The following is an 18727-nucleotide window of genomic DNA, read 5'->3' as shown; positions in this document are numbered from 1 at the left end:
AATTTGTAAATAAAGAAGATTAAAATTGATGCAGTTTTTTTGTGTATGAAAACCATTTAAAACTGCGAAATTAAGCAATTTTCATTATATTAAAATTAAATTTTTATTCATATGGCAACGTTGCATCAGCGGAGCGTAACTCAACTTTGGTGGACGAAAGCACCATCTTTTAGGGATGGTTAGAACCTAAGCAAAAATCATACAATTTAACAAAAATTAAATTATTTGATTGGAATCAATAAATCTTTGGATTGATCTGGACTCATGAATTAGACTCAATTAAAGATTTAAATTTCAATACTTTTCTGAGATTTAAAAAATGATTTTTTTTTTAAAACGAGGTTCATTCATAAAGTGCGTAACATGTCATGCAACACTGTTTAAATTGAATGGCAAGTTTCCAATATGGCCGTCTCAATTACGGCCAGCAGTGTCTAGCAGGAAAGAAAATTCGCAGTTGATCGTCAGTGGCAACTCGTTTTCCGCTCGGGGACATGCTGTTCGGCGGACCGAGAGTGTCCAGCTGCGCAATACCTGGGACGGCATAGAGGAATTTTAGCGAGGGAGGCGCGAACGGCGTTTGGGCACGATGGAAGGCATCCAGCTGTCGGACACGGAGCAACGCTACTTCGGCGACCTGTTCATCTGTTGCGAGGCCGACAACAGCGGCAAGGTGACCGTGCAGAAGGCGTCCGAACTCTTCCGCACCGCCAGTCTGCCGCTGGACGTGTTGAAACAGGTGACTTGACCGTTTGGCTCAGAAAAATCATCGGTCGGCTCATTTGTCTGATTCGATTGCAGGTGTCGGAGTTGAGCGGAGTGGGCAGCGGCACAAGCCATTACAGCCGTCGCCAGTTCTTCGCCGCCCTCAAATTAATCGCGGCCGCGCAAGCGGGCATGACCCTCAGCTCGGACCTTCTCTCGTCCGACTTGGAATCGCATCTGCCGCGCTTCACGGCTTGGGCCACCGAGGAAAAGCAGAAAACTACTCGGCAACACATATCAGCCAGCCCTGATCTTATCCAGCTGAGCGACACGGACGCCACGCCAGTTCCCACAGTAATAGAATAATATCATGCCATTTACGTAGGATGAAACGAGAGTTTTTCGCAGGCACCTTCGATTAACTCTGTCATCCTGACCAGCGACTCTGAGGCAGAGCTCAATGAACCTTCGCACATTCCTCTCAAGAGAATCGCCAATAATGGGACGTGCTCACCAGAGGCGTCTAGCACTGCCAGCGATTCTCCTACTCCTACTAATAGTGTAAAGGAGAGAAAGGAAAACTGGGCAAACGCCTGGCAGGGTCTAGGTGAGAACTACAACTAACAGTTTCTGTTCAAAAATTTTAAATGCGTCTCGCTTTTCAGATATTGACTCCTGTTTGCTGAGCGAGGAACAAAGACAGCTGCTGGGCACTGAGGAGGAATCTTCAGACCGTCATAGCAGCGAGGATGAGGGTGTTGAGGCCGACGAGGTCTGGAGCATCACTGAGGAGCAGAGGGAGTATTACTCAAACCAGTTCAGAGCCCTGCAGCCCGACCTTTCAGGCCTCGTCCCTGGTCACACGGCCAGAGTGTTTTTCGAAAAATCCCGCCTACCAGTGTCAGAACTGAGAAAAATATGGTGAGATCATGTTGGGAAAATTTGCACTTGGGTAATGGTTGAATGTTTATCACCCTAAAAAGGCTAAACAAACGTTAGAAGTATTTTTTTTTTAAATCCACACAATAGAAATATTCAACATAATTTTAAAATTAGTTTGCCCAACTTTCACATATTATGAAGAGATTAAAGAGCCTAAAATTGTCAGACTACTCAAATTACGTTTCTGAAACTACCGATTGCGCTGTTGTTTTTAATTAGCTTATATCTTGAAACTCGTAGATAGCTATGAAGTAGTTATGGAAACAAATCTGGACTGCTTATACAAATTTCTTTAAATTGAAGCTGTAAAGAAAAAGAGTGAAACATCCTTTTTACCTTTACTTTATGAAAGTTAGGAAAAAAGCTCAAAATTGCCTGATGTTACTCACCCAATGAACCACTTGCTAAAGCCAATGATGCAAAATTGTTGGCCTGTAAAACTCTAATTTAATCTTACCAATAGTCACTCAGTAGAATGAGCTGATTCATAAATTTGCATAACAAATTTTGCTCCATTTTGGTTTGCAGGCAACTGGCTGACGTGACAAGGGATGGCGCCCTGTCGCTTGAGGAATTCAATACGGCGATGCACCTGGTGGTGCTGCGGCGGAACAGCATACCGCTGCCAGATGTGCTACCGTCGGTGCTGCAACCGCCGCTGCTCAACTTGTCCTCGCCCACGCCCCCAAGCAAGGGCCCGCCGAGCATGGAGCCGCCACCAGCGCCTCAGGTACGCCATTACCAAGTTGTTTATTTTTAATTTAAACAATGCTTAAACAGCAGTTAAATTAAAATAAAATATTGGTGCTGAGCTATACATTGGAGATAAATCAGGAACGTCAGGAATGAAAGACCATGGTGTAATCATTACATTTAATCAGTTTAGGAAATTTTAAGAATACTCTTCTATGTGTCTGATTCTCTTTAAAGACATCAAGTGAGTTGTTTAAGGACCTATGAGCCACCATTAAAACCATCTAAAATAGTAATTAGCGCTAATTAAATTTGCTATTAAATTCCCAAGTGAGTCTGACGTTTTTGCTTTTCATTCAATAATTGGATTTGACTAAAAATATTTCTGATCAGGTGGAAGACAGTCCGCCAAGCCTGTCACCGCCCGCCGGCGAGCCCAATTCACCACAAAGAAGCAAAGAGTGGACCAAATTTGTGGACTCGCCAACCAGTTCAGTGTCGTCCCCTGGCCCGAAGCCTGTCAACTTCGACTTCCAAAAGGCGGCGGTGGAGCAGGACCCAAAAATCCTGCACCCAGTGCCACTGAGGGTGACGCCGGATTCGGTGCCACTCGTCGAGGAGGACGGCCTGAGGTCGCCACGACGCTTTGAGCCTGTTGAGGAGCACGGCAGCCCCAAGAAGGGCGTCGTCAGCCAAAACAGCCTGGACCCGGGCGATATCAGGCCCATCCAGCGCCCCCAACCCAAGAAACCAGCAGGTGTGGCTTAGCGAATGCTAACTTAGTCTAGTGGAATGTGATTCAAATTTGTCTCTTAAAACTCTGACGCTTTTTGATCTTACAAGGGCTGGATGAACACGACCAAAGTTTCTATACTTTTTAAATGTTTAAAGTTTTAGTTTATTTTCAAAATGCCCGACTCTGATCTATTTTTGTATTTTAATTTAATTATGCGTAAATGTAAATATTTTTTCATTAAACAGTGCTAGTTGAGTAGTAAAACAAAGGTGACGTTTGCCACCGGATTTTATTATCTATGTGAATTTTGATGTTGTCTGTTTTAAAATATTGAGTGTTTTCGTTCTTTTAAGTAAATTCAAGGACTTAAGACACATATATCGGATGTGTCAGATTTGAAAAACTGGTCGTGAGCCTCCAGCCAGACGGACTCTGTAAAGAAGCCGGATGACGCTGCGTTCGAGGTCGTGTTTGCCACTCTTTGTTTTACTGAACAAATTTCGATCACACGCGTCTTGAGCGAGTCTAAATGTTGTTTTGTGTCCAGCCCCCGGTAGAGGAGCTATACCCCCTCCACCTCATCACCCGCACAACAGCGACTTTGACGCACAAGGGTAAGGCTGGCAGTGTCACTTTTTTCTATTCTTTCATTTTTTGTGCACCGTGGATTTCTACTGTTTGCCGAGATAAACGGCTTCTGTAGAAAAGTTGCCGACCCTCCTTTTCTCCAGTTAGCCGGCCAAGCCGACGCAGTCAGTTAAATCCACGGCTCTAATTCCATGTTAAATTAACCTCCGTGTTTAATTTTGCTTTGCTTTATTTTTCCATTCTGTGCCACTTTGATTTGGCAACTCTCTTGTGACGCTCGGTGTCTCGGTCGCAGGACTGTTTCCGGACCCACTAGTCTCCCTCCAATGGCTGCACTCCCCCAGGGCCCCAAAAAAGAGCCACCCCCTCCACCACCCCCTAGGCCGTACAGAACTCACACCAGGAGCTCGTCTCTCGACCTCAACACGCTGGGTAATACATTTTTCTCTGCCTTTTCGTGTGGTTGCGTAGAAAGCAGTAAAGTTGTCATTGCTCATTAATCTATTCCACCTTTGGCATCTCATTTCACAAACATGCTGTGAGTAATCGAGTAATTCCGTTGACTGCCACTTCCTCAGCCGCTCTAACAGTGTGTTTTTCTGCAGGAAAAGGAAATTTGCTTCCACCAGTTGTGCCTCCCAGAGTGTCTCCGATCGCGGTCAGTTTGCCTTTACAGACCTCCTCAGACATCATCATCATCTGAACCGTTTCTTTTTGCAGACTTCCCCAAAAAAATTGGTCGTCCAGCGTAGCGAGGGTGACGTCATCATGCCAAAAAATAAGCAAGGTTTTGCAGACTTTTCGCAGTTCGGCGACGCGGTGGACAGCACTGAGCCTGTGACGGAGCCTGAAGCACCAAGAAAACATGGCGCGTTCGAGGTCTACAGGAAACCACTAAGTAAGTACTGGGGTTTCCTGATAATATAAGAGGAAGGGTGGTTAAAAAAATAAATCGCTTTTATTCGAGCGTAATTTCATGAAGAAAGCAAATTAAATAGCAGTGATGGTAATTTTACTTATCAAACACATGTCATGGTCTTTTATTTTTAATTACAGAGCAAACAAAGCAAGATGAAGAATCTACTGAAGCACAACCTCAATCAGAATCACTGAGGTATGCAAATAATATTTTTCTCCTTGGCTTAACCATTACTGCAGATCAATACACGTTCCTCCAATTTAAATATTTTTATTTACTCTTTAATTCTGGCAGTCATATGATAAAAGTAGAAAAAGGCTTAGGCAAAAAGAATTTATACTAAAGCTACAAAATCGAAATCATCTTTTCCCGCATAGAGCCATTAAAGCCAACTCGTGAAATTGTTGTTTTAAGCTTACCAATTAATTCTTAGGATTCGCCATTGTAGTTTTTGGCGAGACGGGCGAGGCTATTGAATTCATATACCTTTCCTTTCCTGATGTGAACCATGTAAACACATTTTAATGTTTCGCAGGGGCTACTGTGTGAAACCAAGTGAGCTGAGGGAACACAACATGTGCCTCTCTCGGCTATGCGTGCAGCTGGGCCGTGAGCTGGTCTCACTGCAGGAGGGACACCTGAGCCTGCGCCTGCAGATCGAAGCGCTCAGTAGCGGCGGCAGCACTGGTGACTAGACTGCTCGTGCGTGTGTCTTACCTGAAAAATGCTGATTTTATCCGCCCCGCCAGGCAGCCGTTGAGTCGCACCCAACAGGAAATCTCGCAGCTACTCTCGTACACATATTCTCGCAAAACTATTTTTCGTCGGTGCAACCGCCGAGTCTCTCGACGACATTGTATAAAAAACGTAGCATGTGATATGGTGATTACTTACACCGTTTGTCTCTTTCTTTGTACATACTTTCTTGATTAAACGAAAATTCCCTTGACCACTTGGCCACTCTACGCGAATTTTGCATCTTTACTTTTGATCTATGATACAATTTTATATTTTTGTTTTGGAGCCTTTCTCTCTAGACCATTTTTTTTCAATCTCGCAGACATGTACGTAATGTTGCACAAACAGAGCTTGCATTAATTATATATTCTTCCCTCCTTCGATTCTCCTCGAAGCAATTCCTCAGTCTAGTCATGGTGATGAATAATTGTTCCGAAAATTTACTTTCTTCTACGGTTTAATAGCATTCCTCTTTTTGTTCGCAGACGAAGAAAGCTGAAAGTGCATGGCCTGTACAATATTTAAAATATGAAAGCAAATATTTAGTGTACATTGAATGATGAATATTATATTTTTGTGAGATCCTTGCTGGTGCTATGAAGTAAAATTTCCAGCTTCATTGTTTATTGTTCTACTTTATAGGCTAAACATGAATTATTTCAGTTTTATCGCCTGAATATTTGTAATTTATGAGAAGTAAACGGTATATGAGTATACTGAAATCAATCTGCGCCTTTTAATTCGTCGGTAGTTCTCTTTCCATTAGGCCTTTTAATTTGTCTAGTCAAAAGATATGAAACTAACTAATGGTTTTTTGACGGAAAAAAGACGAGTCTTGTTTCCACTATTTCGCTCCTTTTATTTGATACGGAATATTAATCTTAAAAAAATATTACATCCTTCATGGATCGGCGACAGTGAAGAGCACGCGTTCCGCGGTCACCGAAATGAGCGCACTTCGTTTACAACAACTAATTCTTATGTACAGGCACAATTTGATTCGGTTCAAGTGATGGTTGGCCCCTCATCAGACGACTCCCTGCTTTTCAGGCTCGTCCGGCTCGTACTCTTTGGCATCGCCTTGGGCGCGCGCCAACACGAACGCAGCAGGGCGAAGGCGTTGAGACACTTTAGACAGGAAGATAGAGTTGTTGATCTCTGCTTCTTGCGCTCGGTGTCTCGTCCTCCGGCGTCTGGGGCTGTCTGTGGGCATAGAAAAAAGTAGGGGCTTAGAGACCTGCTGGACGAGAGGGACGCGTCCGACGCGACCGGCAGGCGGTAGAGACGCAGTTGCGGGCGCGGGGTCCGTGGAATACATGAGTTGGTTATATATCTTTTATGTTTGACGCAATCAACAGAACGTTTAGGGGCTTTGCTTGGTATGTTTGTTCGAGAGGGCAGGACGAGAGAGAGAAAGAGAGAGAGAGAAAGAGAGTGAGGTGGATAATGTGAGAAAGACACTGTTTTGCGTCAACAGGGACACTGATGGTTGCGAGTACTCGCGGCGGGCGTGGTCCGCCCCCTTGTATCTCCCAATCAGTGCGTACAACAGCCCTTTACAAAAGATATTTACAAGAGGATCAGTGTGTGAGAGTGAGAGACAGGATTGCAGGGCGATGACAGTTGGATTGAGAGGAGAATCGGTTCGCTCGACTCGTCAATTGTCGGTTGGTTGGTTGGTTGGTTGGTTGGTTCGCTTCCGTGTCCACCAACTGAGTGGCTTTTCGAACGTGTGTGTTCAAGTTTCAGCTCAGCCTGCCAGACCCTTTGAATTAAATCGCCTTTGTTCGAGCTCTGAGGGAGTTAATGTGATAAGGAAAGCAAGCATGGAGCCCTGGAAAGCAGCGTTTTTAGTGTCCACTGGTCTCAGCTCTGGATGCACCCACCAACTAGATTAGAATGTATATATAAAAATAATTTAATACTTATGATAAAAAGTCAGTGGTTCGGTTGTTGAGTTTTGAGGCGAAAGCAGCGCCACAACCAGCTCAATTCGGCTCCACAGTCTTGCGTTGCAACTCTCTCAGTGTGTCTTTTAGGGTTTTTAGTGTCTGTCATCGTTCAGTGCCATTCAAAATTAGTTGCTTTGAATTCTCGAGCCAGTTCGATTCATTCTTTCGGGTTTCATTCAGTGACATGATACTGGACCAAAATGAGCAGCTATGTTCGTGTCCACATCAACAAGCTCAAACGAAAGATATATATAGAGAGAGAGAACAAAAGGGGCAACACATTCACCGTCAACAATTCCTGCTCTCAAAATTAATATCGTGTCTAGTTACCTTTGCTTTCGGCGGCTCACTCAAGTCAACAGAGTTTAGTTTCGGGAGAGACTTTTTCATACGCATTCGTCTTTACTTGACCTGCTTGTCCACAAGTGTAACAGTACCATCGACAGCCGACTGATTCGATCGAGTTTGCTCGCTTAGGTTATAATAGATATGTTACGATTGATTAAAAACTTGCGGGTGCAGATTACAACACTCAACGCACATTCACGGCAACCCCTACCTATAATGCGAGAAAGAGTGGTCATTTCGCACACTACGACTAAAATGTCCACAGAGACAGAGATAAGAAAAGGATGAAATAAATATTATTGCTTGCTTGCTTGCTTGCTTGCTAGCTTGCTTGCCAAACAGATTAGTTTTGCGCATGATTCTGTACACTTGCTTGCTCGGCCTCCGTCACCAACCACATAACAGTCGGGTTCACACGCTACTTTCCGACACCACACAAATCATTTGCATAATATATAGAGGAGGAGCGGGGGCCACACACAACTCATCACATCGAAAACAGCGTTCCAAATAAGTGTGTCGTGTTAATCTCTACCAAAGTTCCGCACGATAGTGGAAGAGAGCCAAATCAAACTAATCAAAAGGGAAAGAATTAAACTGCGTCTGCGTGTGTCGACATCCTAGGAATGGGAAAAACGCCTCATCGCGCGGCTCCGGTCAACGCGTATCCGCGATGATCTCGCACCGTCCGTCGACGTTTCATTTTTTCCCAAACGCCGGGAGTGCAGGAGGACTGCGTCACTGCACGGCGCCTACCACGCGTGCGCGGCAGGTTCGTTTCCGCGCCTCGCACGCACGCGCAGAGGTCGGCGCCGAGAGCGTACGATCAGAGTGTGCGTGTTGTTTCCGTCTCGAAAGGTAGTAGAGAGGTAAAAAAGTTATAACAAGAAGGCGTGGTGAGAAAGAGCGAAACAATCAATAACGTTGATTAATCGCAATTAATTCGGTCAACATTATTAATTATTGCAGTATGTATGTATATATATATTAATTAATCTGAATTAATAATCCAACAACAACTGAAACGCAATCAATGAGAATAATAATAAAATTCAAATAACAACAACAAGAGAGATTAGGCGCTGTTTTTATGCCACTGACTGGCGCGTTAAGTCAACGCGGCCGGGCCGCATGTCGGCCGGAGCCTGGTATACCAATCAGTACATACTACGCAGATGAGCAACGCAATTCAATAATGAGCAAAATAACCATATATTAGAAAGAGAGAAGACGCTTGCTTTTCGGCTGTGCGGCTGTCTATCGGTAGGTATCTTTTCAGTCTATGTATTTATATATGCGACAGATTTGCATAATGCGGCGATTGCAACGCACACCATTATCAAACGTGAAAGAAGAGAATAAATAGAGCATAGAGAGAAAAGAGAATGAGAGAGAGAGGGTTTTGCGTTTAGTATAGCGGCACAGCAGCAGCGTGATGGTAGTGGTGGTGGTGGTGGTGGTGGTAGCGAATTGTGTCTACGTCTCGTTCGTCTAGCAAGAGGGCCGTCCTGCGCGTGGGATCGATTTGCACGTTCGTCAGCTGTTTTGCAGTCAAAATTTACAGGGCAAAAGGAACCAACCTTGCAGCGGGCAGGCTTGCTTGCTTTCAAACACTGGTATTCAACGTGGTGGACGCCATTCACTTGGTATATACTTTGTAGTATGATATATTTATGGATTTAATATATCGGATAAATACGGAGCAAAGCATGCAAGATTAGTATGATAGTAATTCTGTATATATATATTGTCACAAGCAGAAATTACACATGAACAACAGAAAATAATCATAGATAGATAAATAATGTACGCATGGGTGTGAAAATAAATACGTAATATAATCAAAATCCCTTTGCAAGTAGCAGCAGACAACGTGCAAAATAAATTGAGAGGCTGCACGGCGCGCAGTACAGCGCGACAAGGTGTGTTGCCTGGTATACCGAAATCAGCCTCCTATATCTCACTGATCGTTCCAAATAATTTTAAGTGTTTGTTAATATAAAACAAATAAAAGTATATAGTGCTCTCCCTACTACAACTACAAAGAGTTTCCTCCTCCTACCTCAATCACATCAGATTTTAAGGCAGCGTTATTAATCAAGAGAAAAGAGTTCACACACTTGGTTTTAATGTATATAGGTTTTCTGATTTATATATGTATGTATATACACACACAGAGTATGCGGTATATGCGCAGACATATACCACGGATAGTTGGCAGCAGTCAATCAATCAATCAATCGGTAATCAGAGAGAGAGATAGAGAGAACCTCCACGTGAAATAATAAAAAACTGGACTTGAATGGCGCGCCGATACAACGCAGTGGTGTCACCGCCCACTTGGTATACCAAACAAGCCCTTTTAATGACTCTTAATAATAAGTACAACAACAACACTTCTTGGTATTGCACTGTGTGGTGATATTATCGATATAAGTATTAAGATATTTAGGAGAAGACTTGATTATTATTTTATTAATTATCATGTCTCTGCATGCTCGTTTTGGTGTTTGCACTTTTAGCACGAATCAAACCGTGGGTTTAATTGGAAAACAACATATGGCATCAAATTATATATGTATATAATACGTAGCCCCGCCACCAGGCAAAATAATCATATCAAAGCAACAATGAAAATCCATCAACAACGTGAGCTGTTTAATAATGTATAAAATACTACATGCAAAGGAACAAAAATGTATAGGTATATATATATATATATATATATAATTATTAATAGTATATAGATCGGTCTTTGTTTAATTCTATCGCAAAGCTGCACACTCAAGAATTACAGTTTCGAGTCCAGATCGCATCTTGGACGTCGGAGGAGAGTGGATCAATCAATCAATCAATGGAAAACAACAGTCAGTGAGCAAAAAAGAGAGTGAAAGAGAAAGACAGAAGGGAAGATTGTTTGTTCGTTCGTTCGTTCATATTTGTTGGGTGTCCGACAAGGGGGTCTGGGGCGGGCCGGCTCGCTTTCTTTGCACCTGCGGGGCGGACGGACGGACGGGCGGGCAGGCGGTCGGACGGGGCTGGGGGGCGGGGGCTGATGGACGGTGAGACAGAAAGAAAGAAAGACAGAGAGAAAGAAGGAAGAAGGTATAAATTACTGCGTAATCGTTTGCTGAGAGCCGCCTCTGTCTGGTGCAGACGTCTACTGATGACACCACTTAGGGCGCATTAGAAATGCAGCGGCCGTCACGCGCCGCTTGGTATACCCTAGTGGCATGGCCATCGTGAGCTAGTAGAGACACACTTGCAGGAGAAGATGCTGTGAGCCGACGGCGGCCGCCTTCCGGCAAGCCACGCGAGCGCCGCCGCCCGCCAGCGGCCCTGGCCGCCGGCCTGCCCACCGTGGCGGAAGATGCCGTCGACGGTGCGCGGGGGCGGGGCCGGGGGTCGCGGCGGGCGCCGACGGACGCGGCCTCACCGGAGGGGCGCCTGCGTTCGGGGACCGAGCGGCGGGCAGGGTTCAACGGCTTCTTGCTTGACTTTTCGAATCGGGCGGGCATTCGCTCCGTTTTTGGCTTTCCTGTGAAGTTGGGACGACCACGAGCCCGCCTCCGGGGCTCCGCCGGCTCGGCCGCCGCCGCCGCCGTTGGAGACGACGCCGGCCGACCCCCTCGGCGCCCCTCCCCGTCCGCGCTCCGGGTCGTCTGGTTTCAATTTTTTCTTAATCTTTTAGGCCCGATTCTGAATGAACGAACACCGAATTTGGGGCAAAATCTGCAATAAAATATCTGCCCCTCGGCATTCATAGCAGGTCATCTAGTTTTGCTGCCTTTTGGACTCTTTGAAGGTCACGTTTAGGAGTAGTTTGTCGCTGCAAAAAACAGAACCCTGCCGGCGGGGCGGAGTGAGTGGAAAGAGAAAAAGAGTAGAGAAAGATAGAGAGAGAGAGAGTAGAGAGCGAGCGAAATAATAAGGGGGGAGGAAATGAACTCCAATTAGAGATTAGTCGCGAGATCTTGGTCCACTAGCAAGTGAGTGAGAGGAAGGAAGGTCCAAATTATGTGAGGCTGCATCATCGACGGTATTGCACCTTTTGGGCAAGGCCATAGGCCCCGTGCGCGCTTCCAAGAAAAAGGCTTGCTTTTCTCGGCGTTTCAGGTCTGTCACAAAGGCTACTATTGCTCAAACCAAAAGATGCTTGCAACGGTTTGCGTGCGCGAGTGAAAGAGAGTAAGAGTTGCTGCGCTTTTGGGGCTCGCAACCAACCCGATTCATCTGCGTTTGCACTTTGTAAGTCATTCGGGCGACCCGACAAAGTCTGGTCTCGGCAGTCAAAAAAGGTGGTCCCAGTAGTAAGCCGTCTTCCGACACACAAAAAACTGCATAATGGAAAAATATTTATATATATATAATTATATATATATATTTGTCAGTTTGTATATAATGGTAATAATAATAGTCAATCGAGACACTCGGCTGGAAAGCATATATCCAGGATGATATAATTATAATAATAAGTTGCAGAGAGAGATATATATACGTACTTATTGTGAAAGCTGACTGCTGTGCCACACGAGCACGACAGCACCACCACTGCCTGGTATACACAGCCAGCTTACCGATGGTGTTCAATGGAGGGCTCCATGTTGTGGAGGGCTTTACAGTGATCACAACGAAAAACATTTATATGCATATATATATAATAGATATTTCTGGTATGGAGGAGGTTGTTGTTGTATATTTGTTGTTTATGCCCGCGCCCGCGACACGTCACCGTAACCCTAGCCTCTAGTAGTGACAGGGCCGACCTGAGTCCTTCCCAAGGGCACGCCACCACCAGGGTGGCGCCCCTCGGGAAAGATTCACTCGGCTCCGCCCCTACCTGTCAGCAGATGATGCTGCGCTCGAGCAGAAGCGGCGATCCGAGTTTGTCTGCGCAGTGGCACTGAGCGCTGCTGCTGCACTGCGAACACGACAGACAGCTGACTACCGACACGACGGGCGGAAACGTCTTTCGCGGCGTCCCTGGTGGCGACGGCTGCGGTCCCTGCAGCCACGCGTGCTCCAGGCACTCTCTCGCTGTTAGGCGACCACTGCGGAAAATAAGGGGGAAAGAAAGGTTGATTGCCTACTTCCGGAAAAAGATGTGGGTCACAGGAAGCGTGAAATAAAAATTAAATCAACAAGGTCTTGTCCAACAGTTGGTGTTGCATAGGAAAAATTTCCACGGGTCATTTAAAAGTGTTATTTCAAAGCGGACTGAGAGATTCTAGTTTGCTTGCTTTGTTTCAACACCTTCAAATTTAGGGTAGTGACAATTTAAGTATTTGAAATGTTGGCTCACTTTTGATTCACAACTAAGGTTGCTCTGATGAAATCCAGCGCGGCCGGCGACACATTGTCAAAGCAATCATCCTGGAAGTTCAGGTTGTTCTGCGATATGTTGCAGAACGTCTCCTGCTTGTTGTCGCCGCCGAACGGCGAGAAGCCCGTCAGCAATACGTATGCTAACACGCCCACTGACCTGAAATCCACGAACGAAACCAATAAACATTTTGATAGCTGTTGCGGTGAAATGAGGCAATCCATTGTTCATTGTTTGAAGTTTATTCGTGTTTTAAATATTTTGTGTGCAGATGCCCCAGAAATACCATTTTTACATTTTTTGTCCATTTAACTAGGTGGTTTATTTTATCACGAATTCCGGTGCATTGACTAATAATCTGCTGTGAAAAAAGGTTATTTACAAGTCAATAATAACAGAGATAATCAGAATCAAGTTATCATTAGTGGTAATAGTGGACGGAATTTTTTTTTAAAGCTTTTAAGGCACAATGTCAGTCTACTAGCAGTAACATGAACGTTAAGTGTAAGTGGTTTCGTAACCAGCAGCGTAGAACTAGAAACAAGCTATTATTTTGTTAAATTTTAACTTCTTTCGCCAGACTTAAATTTTAAAAACTATCAGCTCGATTCTAATCACATTTAACATAATATAATTTTTTTCCCACGTTGCAAATTATTTATAAAAATTTTAAAATTGATTTCTTTTAAAATTTAGTTTTCACTGTTATGTATAGATTTATGGTTTCAGTATCATTGCAAGCTGTCCAGTCCACGTAAGTTAAAGCCAATTAGCGAAGGAATTAAAACCAAAGGAAATTGCTAGAATCAACGACCGAGACATTTACACAGGCGGAACCTTTCCTTTCCAATCCGTTTCCCGACAGGGACGGACAGCACCCTCGTTGGGACCGAATTATTTAGAAACAGCCAGAATTCGGGCCGAACCAAGCAAGGACGGGGGCTGTCGAAGTAGTGGGCGGCTGGGGGGTGGGGTTGTGCGGGGCTCCGCGAGTTGCGACGCAATATCACAATGGCCGCCAGCTGCATAGCGACACGATTGCGAAAGTGGGACACGGTGCCCAGGGCTCCGCGGCGCCTGCCAGCCACCCCATAGGAGGCCCAGGCGCGGCCAAAGAAACGAAAAAGGGTTTCGCGGGGGCATCACGGTGGAGAATTCGGGGCACAGTTAGGGAAAGGGCGATTACCATGGTTCGCAGAGGACGTCCTTCGTTGACGGATGACTGCCAGCAATTGAGCGAACGAGCGAAATGACGGGACGGGGGACGAGCCACGAGCACCGATATTTTAGAAATCTTCGGTGGAACCGTTACTTTAGCTATACCGGTATAGTTACGGTTACGCAAGCACTTACATTGATAGCGATTGTTAAAAAAACGACAAAGCTACCGATTAAATTACAGAACCTGTGAAACCGGTTTTAACTTTTACGCAGTGCAATAAAAACTGAAAAAACGCCCGTAATATCGGTAGAATTTTTATTTTGACTCTAACCGAGTACCGATTGTTGGGTAGAAATGCACAAAGCGCCGCGGACGGCCAGTCGGAAAGACTTTCTACATGCGATCAGAACGGCAACGGGTTACTGCGTTGCGTTTCGTTGCACCTGAACGGGTTATTGCGAAAGCATAGTACTTTCGGCTTATTGCAAGCAGTGGCAAGGAATAGGGAAGTGGATACAGCTAGCACGATTAATCGATTGCAGGGAAAGTGACGAGCCGCAAAATTTGCAAATATTAAATTACTGCTTGATTTCAATTAACGTTATATTATATCACACATCAATAATAGAGAGATGGGAAACGAGTTTTTTTTATAAATATTGAAAGCATGAGAAAGAAGTCACGGCATAATTTTTTGAATAATTTGTCAGCATAGGATTCAATGCTCAGTCAAGATTGCCACAAAACGACTAGAAAAATTTACAAATCCCAATTTAATACATATAATTTACTTTGCCAGTTTGAATGAAGGATAGCCCTTAAATTAGAACATGTATAAATGTACAAAAAAGGCAGACTTTTCTGCATTGCTTACGAAAATTTTAGTTTAAAATTAAGTAACTTACCAAATATCAGTGGATAGACTAATGGGTTCATAATTTAGAATTTCTGGTGCTGCAAAATAGAACGATGAGCGTGCAGAATTATTTGGCGAGGAATGACACTCACCTACGTAGTCAGGCGTGCCAAGTATTTCCCTGACTTCCATTCCTGGCTGGATTACCCTGGAAATGCCAAAGTCGCAAAGTTTGATGTCGCAATCAGGAAACCTCCCCGTGAGCAATATGTTCTGCGGCTGAAACATAAAATACAAAATTCATACAGTTGAAGACATAAAATTTAGCTGCCAATGAAGACAGGTGCACTCAAGGTTGCCATAATTTTCAGTTTCCTTGGTGAAAAGAATAGGGAGCAGTTTATTTTTCCTTATTTCTACGAAACTAGTTCAGCAGGATATTTCTGTAGAAATACGGAAAATGAACAGTTTGCTATACAATACACAAAGGAAACTGCTTTTAATTTAAACGGAGGATATAATTTAAAGCTTCTAAATACTATCATTTTAAATTTACAAAATATTCTGCAGATCTAACAACTGAAATGTTAATCTTTTTGTAAATAGGTCTTCCAACCATCACAAATCTTAAAGCAAAGCGCCAATTTTTGGCTAGACTTCCTAAAAAGGAATTCCCTAATACCGACCGAAATTAAGAACAATTTTAGCGCAAAATTAGAATCGATGACCAATGAAAAGTTTCTATCTAGCAACATTATGGAGGTGAACCTTAGTACGGGGTGTTACAGGGATATCCAAGGTAATTTTTGAAACACAGGCCATTTTTGTTCAATAACTGTGAAATTTGGTACGCAGAATCTCCTTGTTGAGACGAATCGACCAATATTTAATTTTTGTATATACGAATATTTCTCGATATATTTTACTAATTCATATTTATGCTCAGTAAAAAAGTTGGAAGCTTGCCAACGGATTGAACTATTAAAAAATCTACTCGTAGTAATTTTAAATTTATCTTTTATTAAATTAACTTTTCATTTTCATAACGATTTATTGACCCAGAAGTATAAAAATTCAGTAGCTTTTCAAAAGGTTAAAAATGACTCACTAATTTGATTTGTCACGTCAAAAAGAATCTATATTATACGAAAACCCATCGTCATTGAAGTACAATTGGATTAAAAAGTTATTTTTGTTATTAAATTGAACTCAAAAGCAATGCTAGATAGATAAATTTTGACTGGTTGTTCAAGTTTACATAGCAAAAGTGTACTAGTTTTAAGCATGAAAATATATGTTAGGGGCTTGCTCCCCTCTGCAGTTCTGAAAATTTATATTCACACGACAACGACATCCAGCAATGATTGCTATCAGGATATTTGATAAGGCGGTTATTTAGTTGGAAAATGTGACATTTTCGCTTGGAAAACACGTGTTGATTATTTATTACGATAATGACCCTGCAATGGCGATATTTCACTGTCGAAGGTGTACAGATCGAGAAGAGGCAAGGTGTGGCCCCTGTGCGTGCCCACATACATTTACATAAAAGTCCAGGAGACGCTGAGACGCTGCTATATTGGTCATTGAGCCGTATAATTTCGCTTTTCACAATAACGCTGCTCGCAAGAATGAAAACAACTGTTGCTAAGACCTTTCAGTTCAAGTACCTTCTCTTGTAAAAAAAGCTTTGATTTTAGTCTTTATAATGAAATTCTTGGTTTCGTAAGGTATATAATAATGGCTCAAAAAGTTAAGGATTTCTAACTTATATGTATAGTTTAAAAAGATGACAGAAATTAATAATTACATAAAATTTTATGAAATGAACACTTTCAATTTTCTGTCTCATTCATTACATAAATGTCATTAAGAAACGATAAAAGCTCAGAGGTCTATAAATCTCTGAATACTTGTCACATTAGTTGATTTCTTTTAACTTTGTTTAGTTCTATTAGCTTAAAATATAAATTCAAGCCGAGTTTATCTTTTTTTCCTTCCATTTAACCATTCAACAACATACATTTCAATTGATTGTCTTTTTTAAAAAGGTGAGAGCTGCTATGTGAAGGTGCATTTTGTGAGGTGCAACCTGGAAGCCAGCTGCAGTGGGGCGAGGTTCAACTTGTCCACAATCATCAGGCATTTTTTGTGAAAGCAAATAATCTCGTTAACAACGAGCAGAAACAGCAGCGCCCACTTTTGTATTTTGCAAAGCCGAAAGACTGCTGTGTCCTGTTATGGCTACGGCAACAACGACTTTTAAATTATGCATGTCAGTTTTGCAACACGGGAATTAAAATCTTGATTTTCTCAGATTGGAACTGATCGATGCAGACAAAAACTGAGAGCAGAATCAAATAATCAAAGTAGAATATCTTGTTTATAAAATCAACGCTTTGAATCAGTTTCAAAAGAGTTGTTTCAAAAGCAGGAATTTTTTGTTTTAAAACTTGGTAAACAAATAAAACTAGTTACTGATTGATAATACCTCACTTTCATGATTTTAAGATAGCCTAATTTATTTTGTTGAAGTAAAATCATTTGCTCAAGAGAATTCCTAAAACTTCTTAGTTGAAAGCACGTTTCAATTATACAGGCCATTAAAAGATTCTTGAGAAACAATGCGAGGGTAAATTAAGCGCAGAAATTGCATGAGGACAATGAAAAATGAAGTGGTGGGCGCCGTTTCCCAACTAGATTACTAACGAGAGCAATTTAATTCACGGCGCAAGGAGGAAGGCCTAATGACACGAGAAATGGCATCCTGTTCTTCTCAGTGTTTAATTTACGTAATCAATGGCATCATATGATTAATGAATGCCCCGCTAAGGACGCCCGCGCTTCATTCGCCACTAAATAAGGCTTGCTTGACTCAGCAGCGCCTTCTTTCCTCTCTATTTCCGATTTGTAAAAGCCAAGGGGATGAGTCTCCAGCAAGGAATTTATGGCAAGACGGCTTTTTGCACCGCCAAGGCTATTTCCGACTGGCGAGAACTTGATTTGTTGCAACTGTGCAGCACCTGTCGCTGTTACTTGGGACACTTGATCCTTGTTTAAGATTTCAGGGGTTGAGAAATAATTTACGTTTAAAGAGTCCGCGTGACGACTTGAAAATTGAAATGCCATCGGGGGAGAATCAAATAATATTTTAAGTGGGCATTCAAATAGAGATAAGAATTAAGAACTTGAGAAATAAGGTAGCGAAAACATTGATCTATTTTAGATTTGCGTTTGAAAAATGAGAAATTTTCTCGTAGAATAAAAATACTATCAACTGCTTGTGCAAAAACAAAGTAGTGAGTTCATGATGTGTTTGTGTCATTGCGATGGATTACTTTGGAATTAATCTTTCTGCAGCCTTTCTGCTAGATCTCATCACCAATAACTGATATGATGTTCTTTTAAAAGTTATTTGTTTAATGTATGGCTAAAGTAGCAAAAAAAAAAATCTAAAAATTGTGATAAAATGAGTAAAACAAGGCGCAATGTATAATACCTTAAGGTCAAGGTGGGCGATGTCATGGTCATGCAGAAAACACAACCCTTCCAAAATTTGTCTCATGAATTTGACCACAAGGTGCTCTGAAAGTTGCTCATCCTCGCCTGTGTCCAGCACCCATTGCAGTTCTCCACCGGCGGCCCTGCAAAAAGACGAAATCAGTCCAAAGTTGAGAAGAGCAGCACTTTCCGAGCAATTTACAAGAATTTCTCTCATCGCCAATGATTGCGTGACCAATTTGGCAGCATTCATAAGAAACGGCG

The 18727-nt window shown here is 42.9% G+C and overlaps 2 protein-coding genes across 4 annotated transcripts in view; one reads left to right on the top strand and one right to left on the bottom strand.

Annotated features, from left to right (window-relative positions):
- Positions 1-342: 342 nt before the first annotated feature.
- Positions 343-6047, top strand: Reps (RALBP1 associated Eps domain containing). Of its 3 annotated transcripts, none has more exons than XM_065483034.1 (13): positions 344-739; positions 802-1059; positions 1114-1312; positions 1371-1626; positions 2176-2377; positions 2734-3097; positions 3624-3690; positions 3960-4096; positions 4270-4322; positions 4385-4562; positions 4721-4778; positions 5119-5270; positions 5807-6047. In XM_065483034.1, the coding sequence occupies exons 1-13, from the start codon at positions 590-592 to the stop codon at positions 5818-5820; spliced, it is 2088 nt and encodes a 695-aa protein (XP_065339106.1). In that variant the 5' UTR covers positions 344-589; the 3' UTR covers positions 5821-6047. The 3 variants fall into 3 exon arrangements, with proteins under 3 accessions (XP_065339108.1, XP_065339106.1, XP_065339107.1); XM_065483035.1 differs by having other exon boundaries at positions 345-739; positions 5333-6047; XM_065483036.1 differs by lacking the exons at positions 3624-3690; positions 3960-4096 and having other exon boundaries at positions 343-739.
- A 109-nt stretch (positions 6048-6156) lies between these two features.
- The window catches only part of LOC135938959 (serine/threonine-protein kinase 17A-like), a 28755-nt gene continuing 16184 nt past the window's right edge, over positions 6157-18727 (bottom strand). The window contains exons 3-8 of the mRNA XM_065483039.1: positions 18462-18606; positions 15115-15241; positions 15012-15060; positions 12924-13103; positions 12462-12672; positions 6157-6524 (exon numbers count right to left, since the gene is read on the bottom strand). Of these exons, the coding sequence (XP_065339111.1) occupies positions 12465-12672; positions 12924-13103; positions 15012-15060; positions 15115-15241; positions 18462-18606 (709 nt within the window). The 3' untranslated portion in view covers positions 6157-6524; positions 12462-12464. The remainder of the gene's footprint in view (positions 6525-12461; positions 12673-12923; positions 13104-15011; positions 15061-15114; positions 15242-18461; positions 18607-18727) is intronic.

This window comes from Cloeon dipterum, chromosome 3 (genome assembly GCF_949628265.1).
Source record: "Cloeon dipterum chromosome 3, ieCloDipt1.1, whole genome shotgun sequence".
Classification (NCBI taxonomy): Eukaryota; Metazoa; Arthropoda; class Insecta; order Ephemeroptera; family Baetidae; genus Cloeon; species Cloeon dipterum.
This window is presented reverse-complemented; position numbering and strand designations above follow the sequence as displayed.